Source organism: Amblyomma maculatum, chromosome 3 (genome assembly GCF_055883805.1).
Source record: "Amblyomma maculatum isolate TAMU_Amacu chromosome 3, ASM5588380v1, whole genome shotgun sequence".
NCBI classification, from domain to species: Eukaryota; Metazoa; Arthropoda; class Arachnida; order Ixodida; family Ixodidae; genus Amblyomma; species Amblyomma maculatum.
This window is the reverse complement of record NC_139346.1, coordinates 220,558,119-220,583,970: the sequence shown is the minus strand read 5'-3', so window position 1 is coordinate 220,583,970 and position 25,852 is coordinate 220,558,119. Positions and strand designations below refer to the sequence as shown.

Below are 25,852 nucleotides of genomic sequence, written 5' to 3'. Positions count from 1 at the left end.
GGCTGGCGGCAGTGGACTGCAGGGGCTTGAGAAACAAAAATGGCAGTGGCTTAACTTACCTAAATTAGGATATACGAAGCGCAAGCAGTACTAGTGGGTGAGACCGAATCGTTTCTCTATTGTTCTTGTTGCACCTTCGCCGCCTTGCAATTCTCTCTTCTCGCTCTTTGGGAGTTTCCATCGCTCGTTTAATTCTCTCAGCTTCATTTTTCCTACGTGCCGCTCCTTCACGGTGAGCGATGTCGGCAGGATGAATATATTGTGAGCCCTCCACGGATCTTCTTTCATTTGTACATACCATGATCTTCTTCTTCTCTTATACATACCATCATCATTGTCATACCTTGACACGGCATACCTCGCCTTGCCTTCACGACCTTGCCGTCTGGACCTGGCCTTCTTTTACCAGTGGTAAAGGTGCAATTCGATCCCCTTGCTGCATTGTGCCCTGCCTCTCGCTGGAGCAACATTCCGGTCGCCGTTTAACAACTACCATCGTCATGTCAACCGAGAGCAGGCCCGACCCGGCCGGACCCTCTACCACCTCGGCTACACCGCCGCCTCCGATGGTGCTCACACGACAACGCGACCCACTGCTGTTCGCTGGTCGTCGCGACGAAGACGTCGATGACTGGCTTGACACTTATGAACGCTGCAGTGCCTACAACCGGTGGGATGATGCTTTAAAATTCCTGAACGTTTCTTTCTACCTTATTGAGGTCGCCAGGAATTGGTTTATTAACCGCGAGCCCCACACCACAAACTGGTCCACCTTCAAGCAGCAGTTCCGGCAGTACTTCGCCGACCCGGCTGTTTGGATGGAGATCGCAAGGAACAAGCTCGCTTCCCGCCGTCAAGGTCCCGATGAGTCTTATGCGTCATACATAAAGGCCGTGCTTGCACTCTGTCGGCGTATCAGTCCCACCATGCCGGAATCTGAACGTGCACACCATGCCTTGCAAGGAATCAATTCTATGGCGTGTAACACCCTAGTTGCCCAGAATCCATCAAGTGTTGATTCCATCATTACGACCTGCCAACGCCTCGACCAGCTACAGTCCTCCCGATTGCAGCCCGGCTTCGCTACTTCCCCGACCTCTACCGACCTCGATCTACGAGCCATGATTCGAGCAATAATCCGCGAGGAGCTCCAAGCCCTCAGCCCTTTCTGCCGGCACAGGTGCGATCATTCGTCTCCTCCTTCTAACGAAGCCGGCCTCCGCCACATCATTAAAGAAGAGTTGGCCACTATCAACCACCCTGTCACACCTGATCCTCCTGCACCTCGCCCAGCACCGACTTACGCTCACGTAGCTGCATCCCCTCCTCCTTTTGTTCCCCCACCCCAAGCACCGCCCTACAACCACATCAACGCCGTGACGACGGCTGAACCAACGCCACCCTATTACGCACCTTGGCGCCCCTCTCGCCCAGTGTGCTATTATTGTGGAATTCGAGGGCATATATCTCGCTTTTGTCGCCGACCCATTCAGAACGAGCGACGTGGTTATGACGCCTTCGAAAGTGACATACCTGCGTATTATCAGCGATGACCAATTCCCAGTCAACCTCGTCGATTCTCTCCACCGCCGGTATCCTCGTCTGAACCAAGTGGGGCTCATGTATCCCGACGCCGGTAACCTTCCCCACACCGCCGCTCTGTTTCGCCACTTCGACCAGCAACAACTCTCCCTGTCCGTCATTCGGAAAACTAAGCGATGCAGTTTCCGGATGTGAAACTGCACTTTGCGAACTTACAAAAAGTCCTCCTCATCGCCCGTATAATATGATTTCCGTTTTAGCTGAAGGATTACCGGTCGAAGCTTTGATTGACACAGGGGTTGCACTTTCTGTAATTCACGCTGATTTGTGCCACCGTTTGCGGAAAGTAACGACACCATATGATGGACCTGAACTTCGTGGAGCAAATGGCGTCCCTCTGCACCCTTCAGCAAAGTGTACATTTCGAGTTGTTATAGACGGCATCCGCCACCATGTGCAGTTTGCTGTGCTTTCACCGTGTGCGCATTTGATGATTTTTGGATGGGATTTTTGTCAACCGCTTCAGCGTTAATTTCTTGTGGCGACCGTGTCATCCATATGACAGACAGTGATTTTTCATCTGATATTTCTGCACGGCATAATTCCCTCATTGCCACAGCTGATACTGTATTGCCTCCACAGTGCGAAACACTTCTTACCGTTGTTTCGGAACACATCACTGACGGGGATGTACTCATCGCACCATCTCATCGTCATCTTGCACGTGGAATCGCCTTCCCATCAAGTCTTGTACGATTCCGCAGCAGCTCAGCGATAGTAAATGCCACGAACACTTCCCGTGAATCCCTCGTGCTGACTAAAGGAACTTCCCTGCCATGCATAGTGGATGCTCACCCTATGTCCATGATGGTGCTCATTGCCCCACTACCTCCGCAACGTGATTCATCGCAAGTCTCTCTTTCCATGCTGTCGAAGACAATCAATCCGAACCTCACGCCGCACCAACGCCAAGAATTGTGGCAATTGCTTCAAGCCCACCAAGCCATTTTTGATGCCACTTCCCCACCACCACTGGGACGGACTAGTGTTGCACATCACCGCTTCCTTACTGAAGGTAACTCAATTGTACGCCGACGACCTTATCGGGTTTCTCTCTCGGAACGAAAATAATTGAAGAAAATGTCAATGACATGTGCCGTCGCGATATTATTCGTCCATGAACGAGCCCATGGTCCTCCCCAGAAGTATTAGTTAAAAAAAAGGACGGATCGGTACGATTTTGTGTTGATTATCGCGCACTCAACAAAATTACCCGCAAAGATGTCTACCCGATGCCGCGAATTGATGACGCCTTTGACTCTCTCCAAGGCGCCGAATATTTCTCGACCTTGGACCTCCGCTCAGGTTATTGGAAAATACCTATGCACGAGGACGACAAAGAAAAAACCGCTTTCGCAACTCCCGATGGACTTTACGAGTTTAATGCTATGCCCTTCGGCCTTTGTAACGCACCCGCAACAATTGAAAGAATGATCGATACTGTACTTTGTGGCCTCAAATGAAGAACCTGCTTATGTTACTTGGATGACATTGTTATCTTTTCGTCAACTTTTACCGACCATCTCACGCGCCTGAATGAAATGCTCACGTGTCTTGCTTCAGCGGGCCTTCAGCTCAACACCAAGAAGTGCCACTTTGCAGAGAAGGAAATTAAAATATTGGGACATCTGGTTAGCCATGACGGCATTCGCCCAGACACTGAAAAAATAATCGCGGTCTTGAACTTTCCTCGTCCGCAACGGACTACAGATTTGCGCAGTTTCCTCGGCCTGGCGTCCTATTTCCGGCAATTTATAAGGCATTTTAAAAACTATTGCTGCGCCACTTCATGAACTACACAACGCGCGCAGCCCTTTCGTGTGGACTGAACAGTGCAACACAGCTTTTAACGACCTAAAGCACGCCCTCACATCAGATCCCGTTCTTGGCCACTTCAGCGACAGCGCTTCTACCATCCTGCACACTGATGCCAGTAGTCACGGTCTTGGCGCTGTCCTTCTGCAGCGCGATGCAACTTCGCGTGAGAAAGTGGTTGCCTCCGCCAGTCGGAACACGACTCCAGCTGAGAAAAACTACACCATTACTGAACAGGAATGTCTCGCCGTCGTCTGGGCTGTTCCAAAGTTTCGCCCTTACCTATATGGTCGGCATTTCACAGTTGTGACCGATCACCATGCTCTTTGCTGGTTATCTTCACTGAAAAATTTGACAGGCCGACTTTGTCTTTGGATCCTACGCCTGCAAGAATACCATTTCGACGTCGTTTATAAATCGGGTCGCCAACACCAAGACGCCGACGCTCTTTCTCGCTGCCCGGTTTCGGAATCAGCCTGCTGTTCTTCACAATGCATTTCCACCTCTGACCACAGCCGACCATCTCTTCCAGTGGCGCATATCACTGCAGTTTCTTTTGACGGCTCTCAGAACAAGCACGCTCTCCGCGAGTTCGAAACCCACCGCCGGACACCCACCGGTAAAAATGGGTACAAGCGTCCCCCGGCCTGGCGCTCGGCTTTTCTAGGGGTGTGCGTTTGGGAGAAGCTCCGTAAACCCCGCTGCGCGCCCCTCCTCCGCAGTGGGCCCAAACCCAGTTTCGAACATCGCAGCCCGCAAAGGTGGTTCAGCTTGTCTTGCAAAGGTACTTCCTTTCAGCCTCACCTGAAGCTCGGAAGCATGTTCGGCTTCCGAGCTCACCTTTCCACCCAGGACGTCCTCATACAACTCAAAGAGGAAGTCCTCACCAATATCCCGAGCGCTGGCGAGAACGCGGTCATGGCCCTTGATATTAAAGGGGCCTTTGACAACGTTAGCCACGCGGCTGTAATGGAAGGACTTGACAACCTCCACTGTGGCGAGAAGATTCAGAGCTATGTAAAGGCCTTTCTCTGCAACCGAACTGCAACGGTTGGGCTCGGAGACCTTCGCAGCGATAAATTCTCGACCCCCAACAAAGGCACACCTCAAAGGTCCGTCATCTCACCACTACTTTTCAACGTGGCTATGATCGGACTCGCTAGACAACTTGTGAAGATCGAAGGCATACAGCACGCCATGTACGCTGACGACTTCACGGTTTGGGTTACCTCCGGGTCGCTCGGCCAGAAAGAAGAACGACTGCAAGCAGTGGCTACCTGCGTAGAAGAATATGTCCGTGCACGAGGTCTCGCCTGCTCCACAGAAAAATCCGAACTCTTGCGAGTTCACAAAGGCAAACACAAAAAAGGGACCCCCAATGTCTCCCTCGAAGGACAGCTACTTCCCGAACGAGACAAGATACGAGTCTTAGGAATGTGGCTTCAGAGCAATCAGCGATGCGGCCATACGCTGGGCCTTCTCAAGCAATCGACCACTCAAGTCGCCAGGATGATCACGCGTGTGTCGCAGAAGCGGAGCGGTATGCGAGAGGGGGATACCCGGCGCTTGGTTCAGAGCCTGGTACTCAGTCGCGTGGGCTACGCCCTCCCGTATTTCAACCTCAACAAAGGAGAAGTGGAAAGTGCAGATATCATCATCCGCAAAGCTTAGAAGACAGCCCTGCGCCTACCAATGAACACCTCTAACGCAAAACTACTAGCTCTTGGCGTTCACAACACCTTCGAAGAGATCAGAGAAGCCCAACTGGTCACGCAGATAGCCAGGCTCCAGCAGACTCCTACGGAGCGCTCGCTTCTTAGGCGACTGGGGCATAGGTCAACTGCGGAAATCGAGAATCGTACTGCGAGCATACCGGACGCAATTCGCCAGACGCTAAAGGTTAGCTCCCTTTCCCGGAACATGGACCCCAACTTGCATGTGGCCCGTAGAGCAGCCCGGGCGAAGTATGTACAAATAATTTTAGCTACAAGATCCACAACGGTATACACGGACGCGGCTCCGTATACGGGAAGCTCGCATAACAGCGCAGTGGCGGTAGCTATTGATTCCAACCTAAAGGAACTATTGGGTAAAAAATTTGCGCAAAAAACACAAAGGACAAAGAAGAACACATAAGACGTTTGACAAGCGCTAACTACCAACTCTTTATTCAAGCCAAAGACACAGCTTATATATGAAAAAATCGAGCATGCGCAGAAGGGGGCAGATAAAACAGTAGCAGTCAACACAAAAACATGTCTAGAAAGGCACATTCCGCCGAGTACATGTGTACAGACGTATCGCTAACACAACGATCGGATAGCTTATCGATATGATATGCCTCTAATAGAAGTCTAGCCTTATAATTCCCACTTCTGCCCAGAATCGTCGTCTTCCCAAATCCTGCCCTACACTTACAGGAAGCAATGTGCCGCACAAGGTTGGCGTTTTCATCTTTAACTTCAACGTTTCGAGCATGTTCCCTCAACCGGTCATTGAGACAGCGGCCAGTTTGTCCAACATATGAGGCACCACAAGAGAGGGGGATTCGGTAAACCACTCCCACTGCACAGTTCACATAGGGTGACACGTGTTTTTTGCTGCAACCCCCGCCGGCACACCCAGTGATGCGTGGGAAAAGCTTAGAAAGCTTGTTGGGTGCTGTAAACACCAGGGGCACGTTGTGCCTGCCCGCAACTTTTCTAAGGTTGTGTGACAAACGGTGTACATAGGGCACCGCAACCGGCTTGGAAGGAAGGGGTTCAGCTCTTCTTCGGGTGCCCTTCTCTTTTTGCAGGATGGCCTCAGCTACAGCTGATATGACCGGTTTTGGGTAACCTGCTGTTACTAGCCTCAAAACCTGATCATTAAGGCTAGCTTGCATTTTGTGAGGACAAGACTTTTGAAGCGCCGACTCCAGGCAAAGTGAGGCTATGGCTCTTTTAACCACTTTAGAATGCGCCGAATCATAACTTAATAAATCTTTCCTGGATCGGGGGGAGTACATCCAGCAAAGGTGGTCATCGCAGAACATCAGCTTAAGGTCTAAAAAACGCAAAGTATTATTATCGGGAAGTTCGTAGGTGAACACTAACCCTTGTCCAAGTTGATTAAAATAAGATAAAACTAGATTAATAACATGGTCGGGGGATGTAAAGGTCCCCCTTTCTAAAAGAATTAAAAAGTCATCGACATATCTAAAAACTTTAAAAACAGGCCCCCCTTGAACAGACTGTGCAAGTAGGCGGTCAATGGAAGATAAAAAAATGTCACATAAAATGGGCGCCACGCAAGAGCCAATACAAATGCCTTTTCGCTGCAGAAAAAACTGATTGTCATGAGAGATAAAAGTAACCTGTAAATAACGTTCTAGTAATGTTAAAAAATTATCAAGAGAAATCCCAGCTGAGTTCTGGAAAGACACCGCCCCCGAAGCTTCAATGCAGTCTCTCACAGAAATTAACAATTCGGCATGCGGCACTGAGTAAAACAAATCTTCTATGTCAATAGAAAAGGCGAAAGCTATCCGATCAGTGTTCTGCACAAACTCAACAACTTCTTGCGATTTTTTTATCAGAAAGGGATCATCCACAGGAATGGGCTTAAGCTTGTTCAACAAGAAACTGCTCACGTTGTGCTGCCAGGAACCCCTCTCGCTAACAATGGTCCTGAAAGGCATTTCCGGTTTGTGTGTTTTGGCGGAGAAAAAAAGGGCTAAAGAATTCCGCGAACTAGCATCAATAGCTTTTGCTAGTGAGGGCAACTGCAGGCTTTTACAAAAAGTTATAAACTTCGTTTTTACCCTCACTTGGCTGTTTTTAACACGAACAAAATTTTTCTGCACTGCTTGGAGGGCCTTTTCATTATACAAGCCATTAGGCATGACAACGAACATGCCTTCTTTGTCTGACTGTAGAAGGCTTAAACCACAATTTTTAAAATATTTAACTAATGAGTTCAGCTCTAACGCTCCCGTCTTACGGGACATTGGATATTTAGCGCACCTTTTCAAACAGTCCATTCCTTCCAGAAGGCATCGTTCCTGGTCCTCTTCTATTGATGCTAGTTCGCGGAATTCTTTAGCCCTTTTTTTCTCCGCCAAAACACACAAACCGGAAATGCCTTTCAGGACCATTGATAGCGAGAGGGGTTCCTGGCAGCACAACGTGAGCAGTTTCTTGTTGAACAAGCTTAAGCCCATTCCTGTGGATGATCCCTTTCTGATAAAAAAATCGCAAGAAGTTGTTGAGTTTGTGCAGAACACTGATCGGATAGCTTTCGCCTTTTCTATTGACATAGAAGATTTGTTTTACTCAGTGCCGCATGCCGAATTGTTAATTTCTGTGAGAGACTGCATTGAAGCTTCGGGGGCGGTGTCTTTCCAGAACTCAGCTGGGATTTCTCTTGATAATTTTTTAACATTACTAGAACGTTATTTACAGGTTACTTTTATCTCTCATGACAATCAGTTTTTTCTGCAGCGAAAAGGCATTTGTATTGGCTCTTGCGTGGCGCCCATTTTATGTGACATTTTTTTATCTTCCATTGACCGCCTACTTGCACAGTCTGTTCAAGGGGGGCCTGTTTTTAAAGTTTTTAGATATGTCGATGACTTTTTAATTCTTTTAGAAAGGGGGACCTTTACATCCCCCGACCATGTTATTAATCTAGTTTTATCTTATTTTAATCAACTTGGACAAGGGTTAGTGTTCACCTACGAACTTCCCGATAATAATACTTTGCGTTTTTTAGACCTTAAGCTGATGTTCTGCGATGACCACCTTTGCTGGATGTACTCCCCCCGATCCAGGAAAGATTTATTAAGTTATGATTCGGCGCATTCTAAAGTGGTTAAAAGAGCCATAGCCTCACTTTGCCTGGAGTCGGCGCTTCAAAAGTCTTGTCCTCACAAAATGCAAGCTAGCCTTAATGATCAGGTTTTGAGGCTAGTAACAGCAGGTTACCCAAAACCGGTCATATCAGCTGTAGCTGAGGCCATCCTGCAAAAAGAGAAGGGCACCCGAAGAAGAGCTGAACCCCTTCCTTCCAAGCCGGTTGCGGTGCCCTATGTACACCGTTTGTCACACAACCTTAGAAAAGTTGCGGGCAGGCACAACGTGCCCCTGGTGTTTACAGCACCCAACAAGCTTTCTAAGCTTTGCCCACGCATCACTGGGTGTGCCGGCGGGGGTTGCAGCAAAAAACACGTGTCACCCTATGTGAACTGTGCAGTGGGAGTGGTTTACCGAATCCCCCTCTCTTGTGGTGCCTCATATGTTGGACAAACTGGCCGCTGTCTCAATGACCGGTTGAGGGAACATGCTCGAAACGTTGAAGTTAAAGATGAAAACGCCAACCTTGTGCGGCACATTGCTTCCTGTAAGTGTAGGGCAGGATTTGGGAAGACGACGATTCTGGGCAGAAGTGGGAATTATAAGGCTAGACTTCTATTAGAGGCATATCATATCGATAAGCTATCCGATCGTTGTGTTAGCGATACGTCTGTACACATGTACTCGGCGGAATGTGCCTTTCTAGACATGTTTTTGTGTTGACTGCTACTGTTTTATCTGCCCCCTTCTGCGCATGCTCGATTTTTTCATATATAAGCTGTGTCTTTGGCTTGAATAAAGAGTTGGTAGTTAGCGCTTGTCAAACGTCTTATGTGTTCTTCTTTGTCCTTTGTGTTTTTTGCGCAAATTTTTTACCCAATGGATCACCAACTAGCCCGGCAACATGCTCTTCTAAAGGAACTAGCTAGCGCCTCAGTCGGGGAATACACGGTAACCGAAGGGGAGGAGCTGGCCGTCGCTCTTGCGGTGGTAGCCGGGTATCGAAGCAACACGTCCCTTACCATTCTTACAGATTCGAGAGAAGCGTGCCGTAACTACATGAACGGCCGCATAGGTCGCGCCGCGCTCAGGCTCCTCCAGAGCGCGACCCCATCAAAAGTCAAACACAACATCTACTGGGTGCCAGGACACACCGTCATAGCGGGGAACGAACGCGCCGATGAGGTAGCTCGAGGGTACACGAGCCGAGCTTCCTCCCAATCGGACGATCTACCCGAACGAGTCGGCCCTACGTACTCAGACATTCTGAACTACTATAAGGGGGTACGGATCCGCTATCCACCGCCTCATCGGGATCTAAAACAACAAGAGGCAGTGTACTGGCGAACACTGCAGACAGGAACATTCCCTAACCTGCATATCCTAAGCAAAATTTACCCGTCACAATATCGGGACATCTGCCCATGGTGTGGTAGCAAACCTTCGTTATACCACATCACGTGGCAATGTAGAAATAACGATAGCTTTCGTAAAGACCCGAGTGCGGAACAGTGGGAGAGCCGGCTCTCCAGCGGCGATTTGGATTGCCAACTAGGTCTAATCCAGCACGCCCAACGAGCAGCGAAGCTCAGCGGAGCCCTGGAATAGGGGCACCGACCCTGTGAGAAGACGGAAGATGGACCTCTCCTGCTACTAGCACAAGACCTTCCTAGAGAAACTAACGTATTTCTTATCCTATCCTATCCTATCCTATCCGCTCACAGCTATTAGCTGATGCTTACTGCCAGCCCATCATCGACCGTCTTATCGGTGCTTCAAGCCCACCCAACGCTAGGCTTCGCCGACAGCTTCGCAATTTCAAGCTTGAAGATGGCATACTACGCCGCTACGTGTATTATCCTGATGGAACTCGCTGGCTCCAAATCGTACCGCGTGTGCTTCGCCCACGTATATTAGCGGCTTTCCATGATGACGCTACTGTAGGTCACCTTGGTTTTGACAAAACATACGACAGCGTGAAAAGACGATTCTTTTGGCCTGGCCTGTCTACCACCGTAGCTAAATACGTTGCTTCCTGCCACCTGTGCCAACGTCGCAAGCGGCCGACCTATTCCCCCGCTGGCCTCCTACAGCCCCTTCCCTGTCCCGCCACACCATTCGAGGTAGTCGGCATCGACTTATATGGTCCCCTACCTCTCTACCTCTCTCCAATGGAGGTAACCATTGGATTATAACAGCTGTCGACCACCTTACACGCTATGCTGAGACGGCCCTTGTACCGACTGATTCCGCTGAAGAGGTAGCTAATTTCTATTTACGGTCCATTGTATTACGTAACGGCGCTCCTCGGGTGCTCCTAAGTGACCGCGGGACGGCCTTCTTATCGACAGTCATATCGAAGTTCTTCGTGGGTCATCCACCCTCCATAAGACAACCTCCAGCAACCATCCCCAGACTGACGGTCTGACTGAGCGATTTCATCGCACCTTATCGGATATGATATCCATGTACATCAGACCGGATCATCGAAATTGGGATACTGTTCTACCATTCGTCACATTCGCCTATAATACTGCAGTACAGCGGATTACCGGTTACTCTCCATTTTTCCTCGTTTTCGGCCGTCCTCCCACTACAATCCTCGATACTTCCTTCTTCTCTACCCCGACTACTCCTCATCATTACCAGCCCAGTTCTTATCCCGTGTGGCAGATGCCGTCATCTTGCCCGCCTCAACACAGAAGCGAGCCAGCAAGACCGCAAGAGTCGCTACGATTCGACGCATCGTCTGATCTCTTTTCGTCCTGGTGACGAAGTACTGCTCTATACACCACTGCGCACCCCTGGCCTTCAGACCCTTATGATACGGATCTCGAACCTAATCCGGCTCTCACTTTTCGAGAAATTATTGAATTATTTCAATTCGGCCATGCAATTTATCCTAAGCCTTGTAAGGGTCTTACAAAGGTGGAGGAACGCACACTCCTCCGCCTTTACACCAAAACGCTGCTGTGCCCGGCAGTTTTAAAACACTTTGATCCTGCCTGTACAGGAAAGTGCCCGCACAGTGCGGAGAAGTCTTCGGACATCTTCCATATGGTGTGGGCATGTCAGTCAACCCCGAACCTCACCCCCAAACCCAACCCCACCCGGGAGGACTGGGAGGCAGCCCTGCTCGGCTGCTCTGATCTGGCAAGCCAGAAGGCCCTGGTTCACCGAGCCCGAGCCGCGGCGGTCGCCAATGGGCTCCTGTAATGAGGAGCCCACCTAGTGTTTGCGTGAGGTTGCTCCGGCTACCTCAAGCTTCCTCCCAATAAAGGTTTTACACACACACACTTAGTGATAAATTTCAGCGCCGCTATCTCGGTCCCTACAAGGTCATCAACCAAAATTCCCCAGTAAACTACCAAGTCACACCTGTTGATCCCCCAGCCGACCGACGCCACCATGGAACTGAAATTGTTCATGTATCTCGCTTGAAGCCGTTTGTGCGCCGCGGTACATCGGTTGGTTAGGAGCGGCCAGGCTGGCCGCTTCCGACCCCCCCCGGGCAGATTGTGTGAGCCCTCCACGGATCTTCTTTCATTTGTACATACCATGATCTTCTTCTTCCTTTTATACATACCAGCATCATCGTCCCGCGGCGCCGGCTCCGGCACGCGCTTGGGTTTTTCTCCATCAGATTAAACGCTGACACGGCATACCTTGCCTTCACGACCTTGCCGTCTGGACCTGGCCTTCTTTCACAATATTCGGCTTCTATGCGAGCACTCGCACTAAGCGTTGTTGCATCATCCATGGCATGCACTATACAGACGAGCCGCAATTCGGCTGCACCACGGCTTATATCCTTGACTGCGGTGCAACAGCTGAAGAGCATCGCGAATGCGCAGTGAGGCGCATAGGTGTAGGCTCTGCTCCATGCACGCGAGAAGCTGAAACTGTTTTCAATTGCGCAAAACTCACTGGTTGGAAATATGTGGATTTTTGCAATCACGTGTGTCAATTTATTTTTTTATTATTCCACTCCATAAGAAAAACCGAAGTCGCTTGTTAAAATCGCGCCATGGTCACGCCCTCGTCTCTGCCGAGAGTGGCAGGGGCAGGACGCCGAAACTGGGGAACAGGCGTATGTGACGTAAATCTATCCGGCGCTTTAGTGATCGATGGACCAGCGCAATCTGCTGCTAGTGTGGTTTATTTTCTTCAGTTCTGTCGTTCTGGGCTGAAGCCCCACGTGTTCAAAGATTCCACGAGGTCAACCAGCAGATACGCAGCTGTTGCGGAGTGGCTCGCAGCGCGCTTCGACGTCCTCCGACAAGTGACCCTCTTTTGCTCAGTCGTAAAATAAACGTCGTTCGATGTTCGAAAGTTATTTTCCTCGTGTCATTAGAAAACAAACATTCTTGTGAGTGGACTAGTCAGCACGGCTTTCCGGACATCCAGGCGACACGGGGCTTTCCCAGACGACAAGAAACACAGCGCAGTGGGTCACGAAAAGGAAATATTTCTTGTCTTTGGAATGAGCTGTGTTCTGCACTGAGGATTTTCGTGCCCATGCTCTCAGTTCTTATATGATTCTGATTGTAAACGCGTCGGCGGCTTTGCGCGTCCGTTGATAACCGCGGCAACCGTATAAACCAGCCATCGGTGTTCGTCGCTTCTGTGTGAAAGCCTGAGTCTCGAACGAGCACGGAAAAGCGCAAAGATCTTTCGGAACACAAAGATACCAAGCTCCGAATTATGTTCCGAATTTACGCCAGGAAATATAGCACACATCTACGAAAAAAAAAAAAAGATTTTCGTACAAAGCGCGCAGCGCAAGCGGCGAGATGACAACTATGACGCCATGATATCTTTGACCAATCCCTGCGGTAACTGTGCTCGCTAGACAGCCTAAGGCCGCTGGCGTTATTTTTTTTTTTTTTTCAAAACGAGAATACAAATTGTTGTTTTCGGGTTATCAGAACGTGATAGCCGAGTTAGCAAGGTATACTTTTATAATATGGCTCTCAAAACTCATTTTAATTGAAAACTAGTTCATCAACATCATCATCGTTATCAGCCGGACTACACCGACTGCAGGCTGAAGGCCTCTCCCATACTCCTTCACTTAGCCAGGGCCTCTCCTAGCTGCATCCACTTGGCCCCTGCTGAGTTAACATCATCCGCCCACCTAACTTTCTGCCGCCTCCTGCTACGCTTTCCTTCCCTTGGAATCCACTTTGTTACCCTAAGCGACCATCAGTTGTCCTCTCTACGCACTATATGACCTACCCATGCACATTTCTTCTTCTCGATTTCCGCTAGAATGTCATTAACTCGAGTTATTTCTCTGACCCACTCTGCGCGCTTCCTATCTCTTAACTTTGCCCCTACCATTTTTCGTTCCATAGCCATCTGCGTTGGCCTCAACTCAAGTTCAGCCTGGCCTTAAGGAGCTCTGTTATAAGCATTGATACAGGAGTGTATAATATATTTAACCAACTACAGAGGCAGTAAAAAAGCATCACGAAAAGACTGCGAAAACGTATTTCGCAATATAAATTTCATTTCTCCCAGGCCGTCGCATCTTCCTTGCATGCAGAGCAGAAGACAGAAAAAGATGGTGACGAACAAAATCGAACCCATTTATCATCCGTTATTATTATTATTATTATTATTATTATTATTATTATTATTATTATTATTATTATTATTATTATTATTATTATTATTATTATTATTATTATTATTATTATTATTATTATTATTATTATTATTATTATTATTGTTTGATGCATAGAGCGATTCTTCCATTACGAGAGCAACGAGAGCACTTTTTGAATGGTAATTTTGGAGAGATCTCTATTTGGTCGTTATTTATTGCTGTTCGTATCGGACCTTGCGGGCTCTGTACAGGCAGCTTCTTGCAGCTACAAGTACCAGGTGGCAGAAATAAACTAGTTTTGTTTTATATGTTTGTGTCTGTATACGCGGCGTCACTTCACTGCAATAAATTCGCCGCGGCTTGCCGTTTAATTTTTTTGGTTCCATTCTAACAGCAAGGCTTGCGTTTTCAAAATTGAGCATTCTTATCAAACAGGGGAACCAGTAGTTACAAACATTACCTTCAGCATTATGACCCAACGCTACAGGACGAAGACGAGAACAAGAAGGGACATACAGACGGCGCTGAGCTTAAAACTGTCTCTTATTGGAAAACGCACATCATTTTATACACTGATATAACCTGCGCACACGCGCATCATCAGAGACATGCGTCGAACCCAGATGTGCTTATCACGGCTAAAATAATTTTAAAAGCGCGTTTGAGTACACTGATCCATTATCAAAGTAAGCTCATTTTCCTGGCTGATAATGTAACTGAAGGTACGCTAACGGCCCATTTGACTTCCTGGCGATGTGAAATGCCTCAAAAAGCTCCCTTGTGTGCCTGTCATTATTCTTTATTTCTTTATTCGAAGCTTACCCCGCATTGTCCGAAGGCGTTATAGCAGGCGGGTTACAGATTGGCAAAGAACACATCTTAATTTACAGAGAGCATACTTGCACTTCATAAAGGCGATTCCACCACAAACAAGTTTATCCTGGCACAGTACTCTCGCATTTTACAAGAATGAGCATGCCGTTTTAAAATATAAAAGGGCTGTTTATTATAATTTTTCTTATTTATGCTGGTTCTCTTGTGAAATATTGAGTATAGCAATTCCTGGCTTCCTTCTACGATAAGCAAAGGGTTCCCAATGCAAATAATTTTTCTAAGCGTACAATTATCTTTTCGCCCGTACCTTCCTAAGAGAAATTTTGCTGCCCTGTTTTGGCTTCCTTCCAGCTTGTCAATCAACGATTGCTGTGCAGGATCTTATACAATACAGGCGTATTCCATGAAAGGCCGCACATAGTACATGAAAGTAGTTTTCTTAAGGTTTGGCTTCGAACACTTATTTCGCTGAAGAAATTCAGCGTCCTGCCAGCTTTGGTAACCACATGATCCACATGTGCACTCCATTGAATGCCATTTGGCATTATAACCCCTAAATATTTGTGTGTGTATCTCTCTCTAACTGCTGCATTATTTATTTGATACTGAGGTAGAATTTTATTCCTTTTTCGTGAAAAACAAAGATGCGCACAATTTTCCGTATTCAAATACATTTTCCATTTCAAACACCAACATGGATTCGCGTTAAGACAGTTTAAAGTTTAACAGTTTTAATTTTTCTATACAAACCGCAGTCATCTCCAAACAGACGTATACTTGAAGAAATATTAAGTGAGATGTCATTTATGTATATCAAGAACAGGAGTAGTCCCAAGACTGATCCTGTGGGCACCTGATGTCACTTCAACATGATCTGAACACTTGCCTTTCAGGACTACACATTGGCAGCGCTCAAGCAAATAATTTTGAATCCACATTATTACGGCTGTGTTTAGGTTTAACATTGTTAGTTTATAGAGAAGTAGTAGTTGTGACACAGTGTCAAATGCTTTCCGAAAATTCAAAATTATACAGTCTGTCTGCCCCCCGTCATCAGCTTTAGACGCAAGTTCATGATAAAATTCTACAAGTTGTGTAGTACAAGATAGATCTTTGCGGAACCTACGTTGTTCTTTTATTAATAAGTCCTTTTTACTAAATGATTCAATATAGCTGTTTACTATATATCTTCGAGGATTGTGCATGATATTGATGTTAAAGAAATAGGTCTGTAAATCAAGACATCCTTTCTTGATCCGCCTTTATGTATTAGGACAACATGAGCTCTACCTTCCAGTTGTATGGTAAGAAACCTGCATCTAAAGGTTTTGTATAAATAAAGTATAGATATTGTGAAATATGATGAGCACAGCGCTTCTGCAAACGGGGCCATCCGGACTGCATGCCTTTATTTCCTGTGTATTCTGTAGGAGCGCCACAATCCCTCTTACACTTATTTCAACTGGTTGCATTAACGGTGCAGAACTTGTGTGCTGTCGCTGACTGCTCACATCCTTAGGGGAAAAAGCAGATTGGAAGTAGTTATTAAAACAAGTAGCTCTTTTTGTGTCATCAGATATGATCTGATTATTACTAGTGACTTCGCCTACTCCAGCTGAATCTCACCCGCACTCCCTTATGTAGTGCCAAAAAAGTTTAGGATTTTTTTTTTTTCATTTTAATGTCGAGTGTTTGAAAATACTGTTCTTTAGATCCTTTTAGTTTTAACTTTTGCTCACGCGTTAGTTCAAGTAATCTTAGGAGATGATAGTCGCTCTTTGTTCTCCTAAATCTGAGATATACGCATGCCTTTTTTTTTTCTTATCATTCTGAGAATACCCGACATCATCCATGGCTTCTTCAGCCTAGATGAGTCTATACTTGGCACGTGTTTCTTCCTTAGTTCGAAGAAATAAACGCCATATTTCGTGAACATCACACGCATCAGAAAAGCACTCAAAAAATGGCAAGTGATCTAGTAGTTTTTCGGAAATTTGAGTGTGGTCGTAAACAAAGGCGCGCCTCGATTTACATTTCGTTTTTTTTTATTATACTCACTTTTTATATATGTAATGACCGCACAGTGATGCCCGGAACAACATGCACAGCTATAACACGATCCGGAGAGTTGGAAAAAAGAAAAAAAGATCTAGAACATTTTTGTCTCTAGTTGGTTCCTGAGCATACCGTAAAAGCCAAACGTAGCCATGATGCTCTTCATTTTTGTATTGATGGCAGTACCTGCTGTGCTTACACAAGTGCTATCTCACCAATGCAAATCCGACAAATTGAAATCACTCGCTAGCAATACAGATTCCTTAGAAACCTCGGAAACGTAAAGTGATTGCAACGTGCTCAGATCAGAATTGTGAAAATGATCCAACAGCACATGATGAGCTGTCGTGAGTGCACACCATATTGATTCAGTATTGTTGGAAACGAGGTCTAGTATAACGATGACCTTAAAGAGGAATGCAGAAAGACACCCCCACCAGAGCGGGACCTGTCTTTTTGATAGGCAGTGAATTCTTTGGGGAACGAATTTATGCATCTAGCCATGATTCCGTACCAAAAACTCTGTCTGCATTTACTGACTCAACTATACATAAAAAGACCAGCGCGAAAAATCAGAGAAAAAGGAACACAAATCGAAGGATGGTGTTTCTTTGTCCACATTTTTCTTTCTTTTTTTTGCGCTGGTCTTTTTATGGGCTTGTGTGAACCAGCTGGGCCAACGATTTATTTTGACTCAAGTAGACTGGCAAACTTTATTTACTATGCTTCTGTGTCAATCACTACGGCAACAAAGCCCCGTCTCTGGGGCGTCAACGTCCCACGGCAGGAAGAACCGCCTGTTTCTTTGTCCCACTTGAAAGCTTCTCTGTAAATAATAAGTTTATCATAGTTTAATGTAATCTTACTTTTGTCTACCGCTTCAATTTTTGCCCATTCTTATGATCGCTTCCGTACATTTCGTGTCTCTGGTGAGTAATCATAATCCACGCTATAGGACGAACCTTAAACTTTTTCGCAGTACCCAAGACTTCCTGTGTTTCCTTAAAGGAAGCGAAATTTATAATTATAGGTAGCCCAGTTTCATTTTTGTAACGACCGACACGTTGCGCTCTTTGCACAGTTTTCAGTTCAATTTCTAGCTCTGGCTGAGAGATGCTTTTGACTAGGTTCTCAGATTCTTCCCATGTTTCTAATTGATTATTGTCTTCAACGCCATAGTACACAAGATTTTGCCGGTGACTTCGATTTCCAAGATCCGTATTCTTGTTCTGCAAATACTTAACCTGTTGTGTTAGGCGTTCAGTTTCATTCCCCTGTTCTATGACCAATTTATCGAGCGCTTCAATCTGTCCACTAGTTTTATCGAGTTTACTGCTTATATTCCCTATGATGGCGTCATGCGTCGCGATCCTTGTGTCAATGGTATCTAACTTAGCCACGATAGCTGCCTGACCGCTTTGTATACTCTTGAGCAGTTCCATCTCACTTTCGCTGAGAGGATTAAACTCAATATCTCCGGAAAGTAGTAGTAGCTCAAATAACACTTTTGTATCAACCAAGATTGGAACGCATGCACAAGTAAAGCAATATGCTTGGAAAGATTTGTGCCTTTCTCTTCTAATAACTTAAAAGGCTTTCCAATAAGTTAAAATGCTCCATAAGACGAACGTTGATACATCGGCCGGTTTGACCTATGTGCGTGAGGCCACATGAAGGAGGAATTTGGTATACTAAACCCTTTGAACCTGAAACGTAGCCATTTACATGACTAATATTACAACTATTCATCTTAGTTTTTGCTTCCGAAGAAAAGCTGGGGCGGGGGAAAGTGGATGGTCAGAGAGAAGGATGAGGAGGTCAAGAGAAAGGTCAAGGAATGTGGAGAAGGAGGTTGGGTGAGAAGAAAGTAGGTCCATGGTGTGAAAAAAAAAGTTTCTTCAGTATGTATTTCTCATTCTAGAACCAGGGATCCAGTGGCCTGCAAAAGAAATAAGAGCGGCAGTACCAGGAAACACTACCATGCCAGGTAGTGATTAGTCACCACTTAAGCAGGTTTGGTGCACCCTGATAAGAAATATATTGTCGCGTAGTGGTGACGAGGTCGACGACACAAATGAAGGGTCGAAGATAGCACTAAGTCCAGTTCAGTTCAGGCGTTCAGTCGTGTCCGACTCTTCGTGACCCTATGGACCATGTCACGCCACGCTTTCCGGTCTCTCACTATCTTCTTAACATCACATAGCTTCATCTGCAATGCCTCGAGAATGCCATCTAACCATCGCGTTCGCTGCCTACCCCTTCTCCGGCGACCCTCAACCTTTCCCAACATCAAATCTTTCTCCAGCGACTCCTCTCTTCTCATCAGATGACCAAAGTAGCTGAGCTTTAACTTTAGAATTTGACCCTCCAATGAGCAGTCAGGGTTTATGGTCGACAATATCGACTGATTTGATCTTCTGGCAGTCCAAGGAACTCTTAAGAGTCTTCGCCAGCACCACAATTCAAACGCGTCAATTCTTCGGCGGTCAGCCTTTTTCACAGTCCAACTCTCGCATCCATACATCACAACTGGAAAGACCATAGCACGGGTTATACGGATCTTGGTTGGCAGACTAATGTCTCTGCTCTTTACTAGGCGGTCAAGGCTAACCATTGCTCTCTTTCCCAGAAGCAGGCGTCTCCTAATTTCATGGCTGCAGTCTCCTTCCGAGGTAATCTTGGCGCCCAAGAACAGAAAATCTGTCACAGCTTCCACTTCTTGTCCATTGATGCTCCAGGACTTGATAGGGCAAGACGCCATGATCTTCGTCTTTTTAATGTTCAGTTTAAGCCCAAACTTCTCACTCTCTTCTTGTACGCGCATCAGAAGTCTCTTGAGTTCCACTTCACTTTCTGCCATTAAAGTGGTATCATCCGCATATCTAAGGTTGTTGATACGTTTTCCAGCAATCTTCACTCCAGCTGAAGACTCGTCCAGACCGGCCTTCCTCATGATGCACTCTGCATATAGGTTAAATAGGCAGGGCGACAGTATGCAGCCTTGCCTCACCCCTTTCTCAATCGGAAACCATCAGTAAGACCATGCCCAGTTCTGACTGTGGCCTCTTGCCCTTCATACAGGTTCCTGAGGAGACAGATGAGGTGAATTGGAACTCCCATCTCTCGGAGAGCTTGCCACAATCTGCTGTGATCTACGCAGTCAAACGCTTTCGCATAATCAATAAAGCAGAAGTAAATGGGTTTCTGGAACTCTCTTGCTTTTTCCATGATCCAGCGAAGGTTGGCAATTTGGTCTCTAGTTCCTCTGCCCTTGCGAAACCCAGCTTGCACGTCCGGAAGCTCCCGATCCACATACTGCTGCAGCCTACCTTGCAGGATTTTTAACATCACCTTGCTAGCATGCGAAATAAGCGCGATCGTGCGGTAGTTGGAACAATCTTTGGCACTGCCTTTCTTTGGAATGGGGATGTAAACTGACCTCCTCCAATCCTGTGGCCACTGCAGGGTTGTCCAAATCTTTTGACATAATGTATGCAGTGTGTTAACAGCGTCGTGGTTGAGGTTTTGAAGCAACTCAGCTGGAATACCATCAATTCCGCTTGCTTTGTTCTTAGCAAGGCTGGCTAAGGCCCATTCAACTTCACTCTTCAGGATGCCCGGCTCGAGATCAGTAATCACAACCGTCCTATGTTGGGATTGCACATCCGGGTCCTTCTTGTACAGTTCTTCTGTGTATTCCTGCCACCTCTTCTTTATCTCTGAGGCTTCAGTGAGGTCCTTGCCTCGTTTGTCCTTTATCACGCCCAGCTTAGCACAGAAGCTTCCTTTGATATCTTTGATTGTCTTATACAGAGCTCTTGTGTTTCTTAATTGGCTGTTGTCCTCAACTGCTTGACACTGTATGTTCAGGAAGGCATTCTTATCTCTTCTTGCTATTTTCTGAAAATCCGCATTGAGAACCTTGTATCTTTCTCTTTCCCCCATACCTTTTGCCATCCTCCTTTCCTCAGCTATTTGCAAAGCCTCTTCAGATAACCAGTTTGCTTTTTTGCATTTCTTTTGCTTTGGAACTACCTTAGTAGCAACTTCTTGTATTATATCACGAACATCAGTCCACATCTCTTCGGGCTCTTTGTCTTCTAGATCTAATTCTTGAAATCGATTCCTCACTTCCACAGCATATTCTAATGGAATCTGATCCAGATCATACCTGAAAGGCCTTCTAGTTTTCTGCGTTTTCCTCAATCGAAGCTTAATTTTGGCAACAAGAAGCTGATGATCGGTGCCACAATCGGCCCCAGGCCTTGTTTTTACTGCTTGTATAGCGCTTCTCCATCTCTGCCGGCAAATAATATAATCGATCTGATTCCTGTACAGACCGTCCGGTGAAATCCATGTGTACAGGCGCCTCTTGTGCTGTTGAAAATAGATAGCACTAAAGAAACTCTTTATTTGGGCTGACTTGCGCCCGCAAAAGAACTAAGCAACTCGGCGGCGGCGATAGAAACAAACGTGCTCGTCGATCGTCGAACAAAGAATGCCCGTCACACTCGGCAACGCTCAATTTAAAGGCTTCACAGAACAATCTAGATAACGTCGCAAACAGCTACCAGCACGGGCTGGAACATTGTGGAAAGACACCCAAGTGGCCGGAACCTTCGAGACAGATCTCGGTGCATCTTGCGCTACAACAAAACTGATAAAGGTGTGACTCGCGACATCGAGCATTAACAAACAAAGATTACGGAACTGATACACGGTCCAGAATCAGAGTGATAAGCCTGTATGCCGGCGGCTGTTAAAAAACAACAAATACTGTTTTGAAGGTTTCGCGGCAACATCTAAGGGGGACAATTTAACCCCCCCCCCCCCTCCCCTTTGCAGAAAGTTTTAAGAATTGTCCCCCTTAGATATATTCCTTATCAGGGCCCTTTGCAAAGCCTGTCCCTTTTAAGGCGTATCTACCAAACCTGCCTAAGTGGTGACTAAGTGGTGACTATCTCGTATTGTAGTTTTTCCTGGTACTGCCGCTTTTATTTCTTTTGCAGGCCACAGGATCCCTGGTTCCAGAATAAGAAATACATACTGAAGAAACATTTTTTTTTTCACACCATTACCTACTTTCTCCTCACCCATACTCCCCTTCCACACTTGACATACTTTCTTCTCACCCACTTTCCCCACCCCAGCTTTTCTTCTTCGGAAGCAAAAGCGTATTTAAACCCCTGCCAGTGATGATCGCTTTGCGCAGACGAAGACAAGTCCACTTGTCGAAACGTTGGCTCGACCTGCGAACTGAGGTGCCCTTTTTCAGTGCTCCTTCATACCGTGTAAACCATCTTCTTCCTCTCGTTCAACCTGGAACTATTCATCTTGCGTCCCTCACGCTTCCTTCGAACGGTCGGCTTCAACTTGTCTAGTTTATTATCAACGTTCGATGTATACAGCATCTTAACTCATTAGAAAAGAAAGCCAAACATCTTGTCAATTTTATGTTGAAACAGAAGTATTATTTGCGCATGATGACCGGCACACGAAGCATTCACATAACCAGGAACTCGAATGAGTGTGTCAGCACACCTTCAGTTACACTACCCGCCAGGGAAATGAGCTCGCTAAGCAATGCATAATGGCTTATCGTACACACGTGTGGTTTTCAAGTGGTTTTATTCGTGATAAGTACGTCTGAGTTTGACGCGTGTCTGGGATGATGCGCGTGTGCGCAGGTTATATCAGCGTATAAATTGAGGTGTATTTTATTCCAATAAAAGACATTTGTAAGTTCAGCGCCGTCCCTTTTCCTTCTCGCAGTTTCATAATGCCGAAGGAACACCAACTGGCCCAAGCCGCCATCCTTCTTCAAACGTTACCTGCTCCACATATTTCGTGTTTGGCAAAACACCAGCTTCCAGAAGTATTCGTCTACGCTCGCAGTCAAAGCGCCAATGCAATATGTAGCAGCTGGAACTAATTGAAACTGCAAGCAGTAAGCGACCACGGGCGACGCAATGCTAATCGTATAGCCTTTCATGTAACATTCAAGGAAACGTAAACTCACGCCAAGAGCGCGTCACTGAGTGAGTTAAAATGAAAGAGGGACAGTGTATATGAGCCGGGAAAGCTCGTAGCAGTGTATGTAAAATACACAACACGAAAGGCGCCTCATCTGACTCACTCTTTCCTTTATTTGCAGCACGACCATAGTAATCTGTACAAAATATACAACTCTGTAGACAGCAGCAAGGGACTCGCAGCAGGGCATGAAGCGGGGACATCGCAATGACGTGGAATGACGTGCAGGCATGTTTTACCACTCTTGCCTCCTGGACGGGCTCACTTGCATACATCCTCCACCTTGATGCACGTTCTCAACTGCTCAGTTGCGGATGTTCTTCGTGAACCTTGTCGATCGAATCCTTTCGCTTTCTCGCATTCCGGAGAGATGTCGCGCGCTGCATAACCCCGAAGCTGCCCTCTTCTATTTTTACCGCGACTGTACAGGAAGAGAGGGAAAGGGGATGATGATCTCGGGGGGATTGCTCACACTCGGCTGCGCATGATGTCTGGATGTATGCTGTTTTGCGCGCTCACTCCTCTAGCCCTTGTGTCCAAATCCTCCTCCGTAGCCGCCGAATCCGTAGCCGCCGCCATAGCCTCCTCCGTAACCGCCGCCGTAGGCAACACCCAGGTCGTAGTTGGCGAGAATGGGTCCTCCGTGGCTGACCTTGCTCACGTGGTGAAGGCTCTTGATGAGGAAGGAGGGGCCTGGGAGAGATTTAGCGTATCCGTGACCGTAGCCACCGCCGTAGCCGCCGTAGGAGACGACTCCAGCGAAGCAGACGCCGACAAGGGCAGCAAGAGCAACGGTAACCAGCTGCGGGGAGAAAGTAGGCGCCATGTCAATTTACTTGATCGGCAACAGTCGCACATTCGTTTTGATAGCATGATTTTCTTAGTTGTTGAATCTCCCACAGAAAAAGAAGAGCGAGTGTTGAACTTTACTGGTGAAAGCTGCTCAGAGAATAGCGTCGGAAGTGTCGGCAAGTATTATTAAGCATTAAGAAAGAAACTAATCCATAGTGGCCAACAGTCGCTCATATTTGCTTTCTTCCGTCCCGATGCGCTCCTCTCAATGCCTCATTTAATTTGCTTTGGTGCATGGTTACAATATACGTGGGATCCCAGCTTTGCCGATGTGAGGTTTAATTTTCTGTATAATTTACGAGCTAACTGATCCTGCGGCTAGTCTGGGGTGCAGATATAAGGTTATCAACTTTCCTCGAGGCAATTACAATTGCGCTCACTAAGCAGCCGACAAACCTCTGGCAAAGTCCTTCGTATCCAGAACTAGCGTGCGTTGAATTTCAAATTTGGGCGCGTAATCTCCGGAAGGCGGCGGTGTTGGTTTTCGCTTACCATGGTCCTCATGGTGTCGGCGTTGGGTGTCGGGGGCTTCAGCTGAAGACGATTGAGCTACTCGAGAGGAGTGCAGCTGGTGTGTGGTTGAGCGTTCTCTCGACTCGCTTTATATACTCGTTCGGCATACCGGAAGGTTGGATGCACTTAATAATGAGGCGTACGGCAAGCAGCACACCCTCACTCTCTAGTGCCCAAGTGTGGGCTGAATTCTGCTCTAATTCCTGTCACTTCCTCTCGGATATTCTTTCGTTCTTTCTTTTTTCGCTCTTTCTTCCTCGAGATATGAGCACAAGGTGGTGGGTACACGCGGGGCCAGTGGTGGAAAGAGGGAGCTAGATGATTGCTGAGGAAATGCAGTAATCAGACGGGCCGACAGCGGCCGCTTGACTTTCTTGCCGAAATAACGCGATAAAGCGACTGGCCCACCCGGACCTCCCCCATCCGCTCTGCAAAACTACACTACGACTCGCTCCTCCTCACGTTATGTGCTCGCACCGTAGAGATCTCGGCGACGAAGACGCAACGCCGCGCCGACAAGCCAGCGTCGGCGGAAAGCGGCCACTCGCACTCGGTCACAATGGGAGATCTCGTCCGTTCGCCGGGCGCGAAAAAAAGTAAAAGATGGGTAGATAGAAAGAAATAAGCAAACTAGCAGGAAAGAAAATTCGCCTCTTTATCTACCAGCGGTCAGAAAAAAGACCGCCTTGGCCGTCGTCTCGGGCCTAAAGGCGCCTGCGCCGCACTTTGACAAACTAGTTTACAAAGGAAGAGAGAGAACGACGGACACGAGAGGAGAGAGCAGCTCATGTATGCAAGTGGAAGAGCACACTGGGCGCTTCGTTCAGACTTCTTTCCTTGTGCTGGTTTCTTTTTTTTTTTTGTTACTAATTATTTCTCCTTCGCGATGTCCGAGTGGAAAACGGGAGCCGCGCCCATTACCTTCTATTCCAGCCTCGCTTCACCGCCGCGGTCGCCGAATGTCCGTCGGCGATCGAGATTACGGACGCCGGTTGGCCCATTTGTTTCGAGATACGAATGGCGTTTTTCGGAACCGCGCCTTTGCCGGCTATAAGTACGCCTTACGCTTTCTCCGGTGCTTATTTCCCGGGCTTCGTTTCTATGCTCGAGTCCTGCACACCTTCGGTGACTGTCGAGGCGCCTCTTTCAGGCTTCTCTTTATGGCCCGAAATCTCGCCTTTTAAGCTCGGCGTGCTGCGCATGTGGAATGTGCGTGTCTGCTCTGTCAATGAATGTGGGATCAAAGTAAGTGGATAACAACCAAGATCCGGCCGGGGTGCTAAAAGAAACATCCATCCTCATGTATGGTGTGATGGACCGGTTACTTAAAGTGGTCCTGGGTCCACACTGGGCTTGAGCAGATGGAGGCGCAATATATGGATGTGAATTTTTAACTTATTTAATTAGGACAAGTGGCGCGAGGTCGCTTACGGCTCGCCGTCCCTGGATTGCTTCGGCGTGCTGCTGCACGGGCTCCAAGGAAGTGCTGGACGTCCGTCACGGCCAGGTTGATGGATTGCCAATAGCTGCCCTCGTTCCCGGCTGGCCGTTGGAGGACCTGCATAGAGGCGGGTTGACGGAGGTCGAGTGTGAGCGAAGGCTATACCCCGGGCTCTCAGGTCGTGGCGCAGCCCCAGTCTTCTTCATATCGTCTCGTCTGCTCCGATTGCTCCCGTTCGATTCCTTCTATAAGACCTCCGCTCCC

The 25,852-nt window shown here is 47.3% G+C and overlaps 1 protein-coding gene across 1 annotated transcript; it reads right to left on the bottom strand.

Annotated features, from left to right (window-relative positions):
- Positions 1-22,882: 22,882 nt before the first annotated feature.
- On the bottom strand, positions 22,883-24,138 carry LOC146197753 (uncharacterized). The gene is made up of 2 exons (XM_084596514.1): positions 24,127-24,138; positions 22,883-23,584 (listed from the first exon to the last, which is right to left on the bottom strand). Exons 1-2 carry the CDS (start codon positions 24,136-24,138, stop codon positions 23,306-23,308), a joined length of 291 nt encoding a protein of 96 aa, XP_084452640.1. The 3' UTR covers positions 22,883-23,305.
- Positions 24,139-25,852: the final 1,714 nt, after the last annotated feature.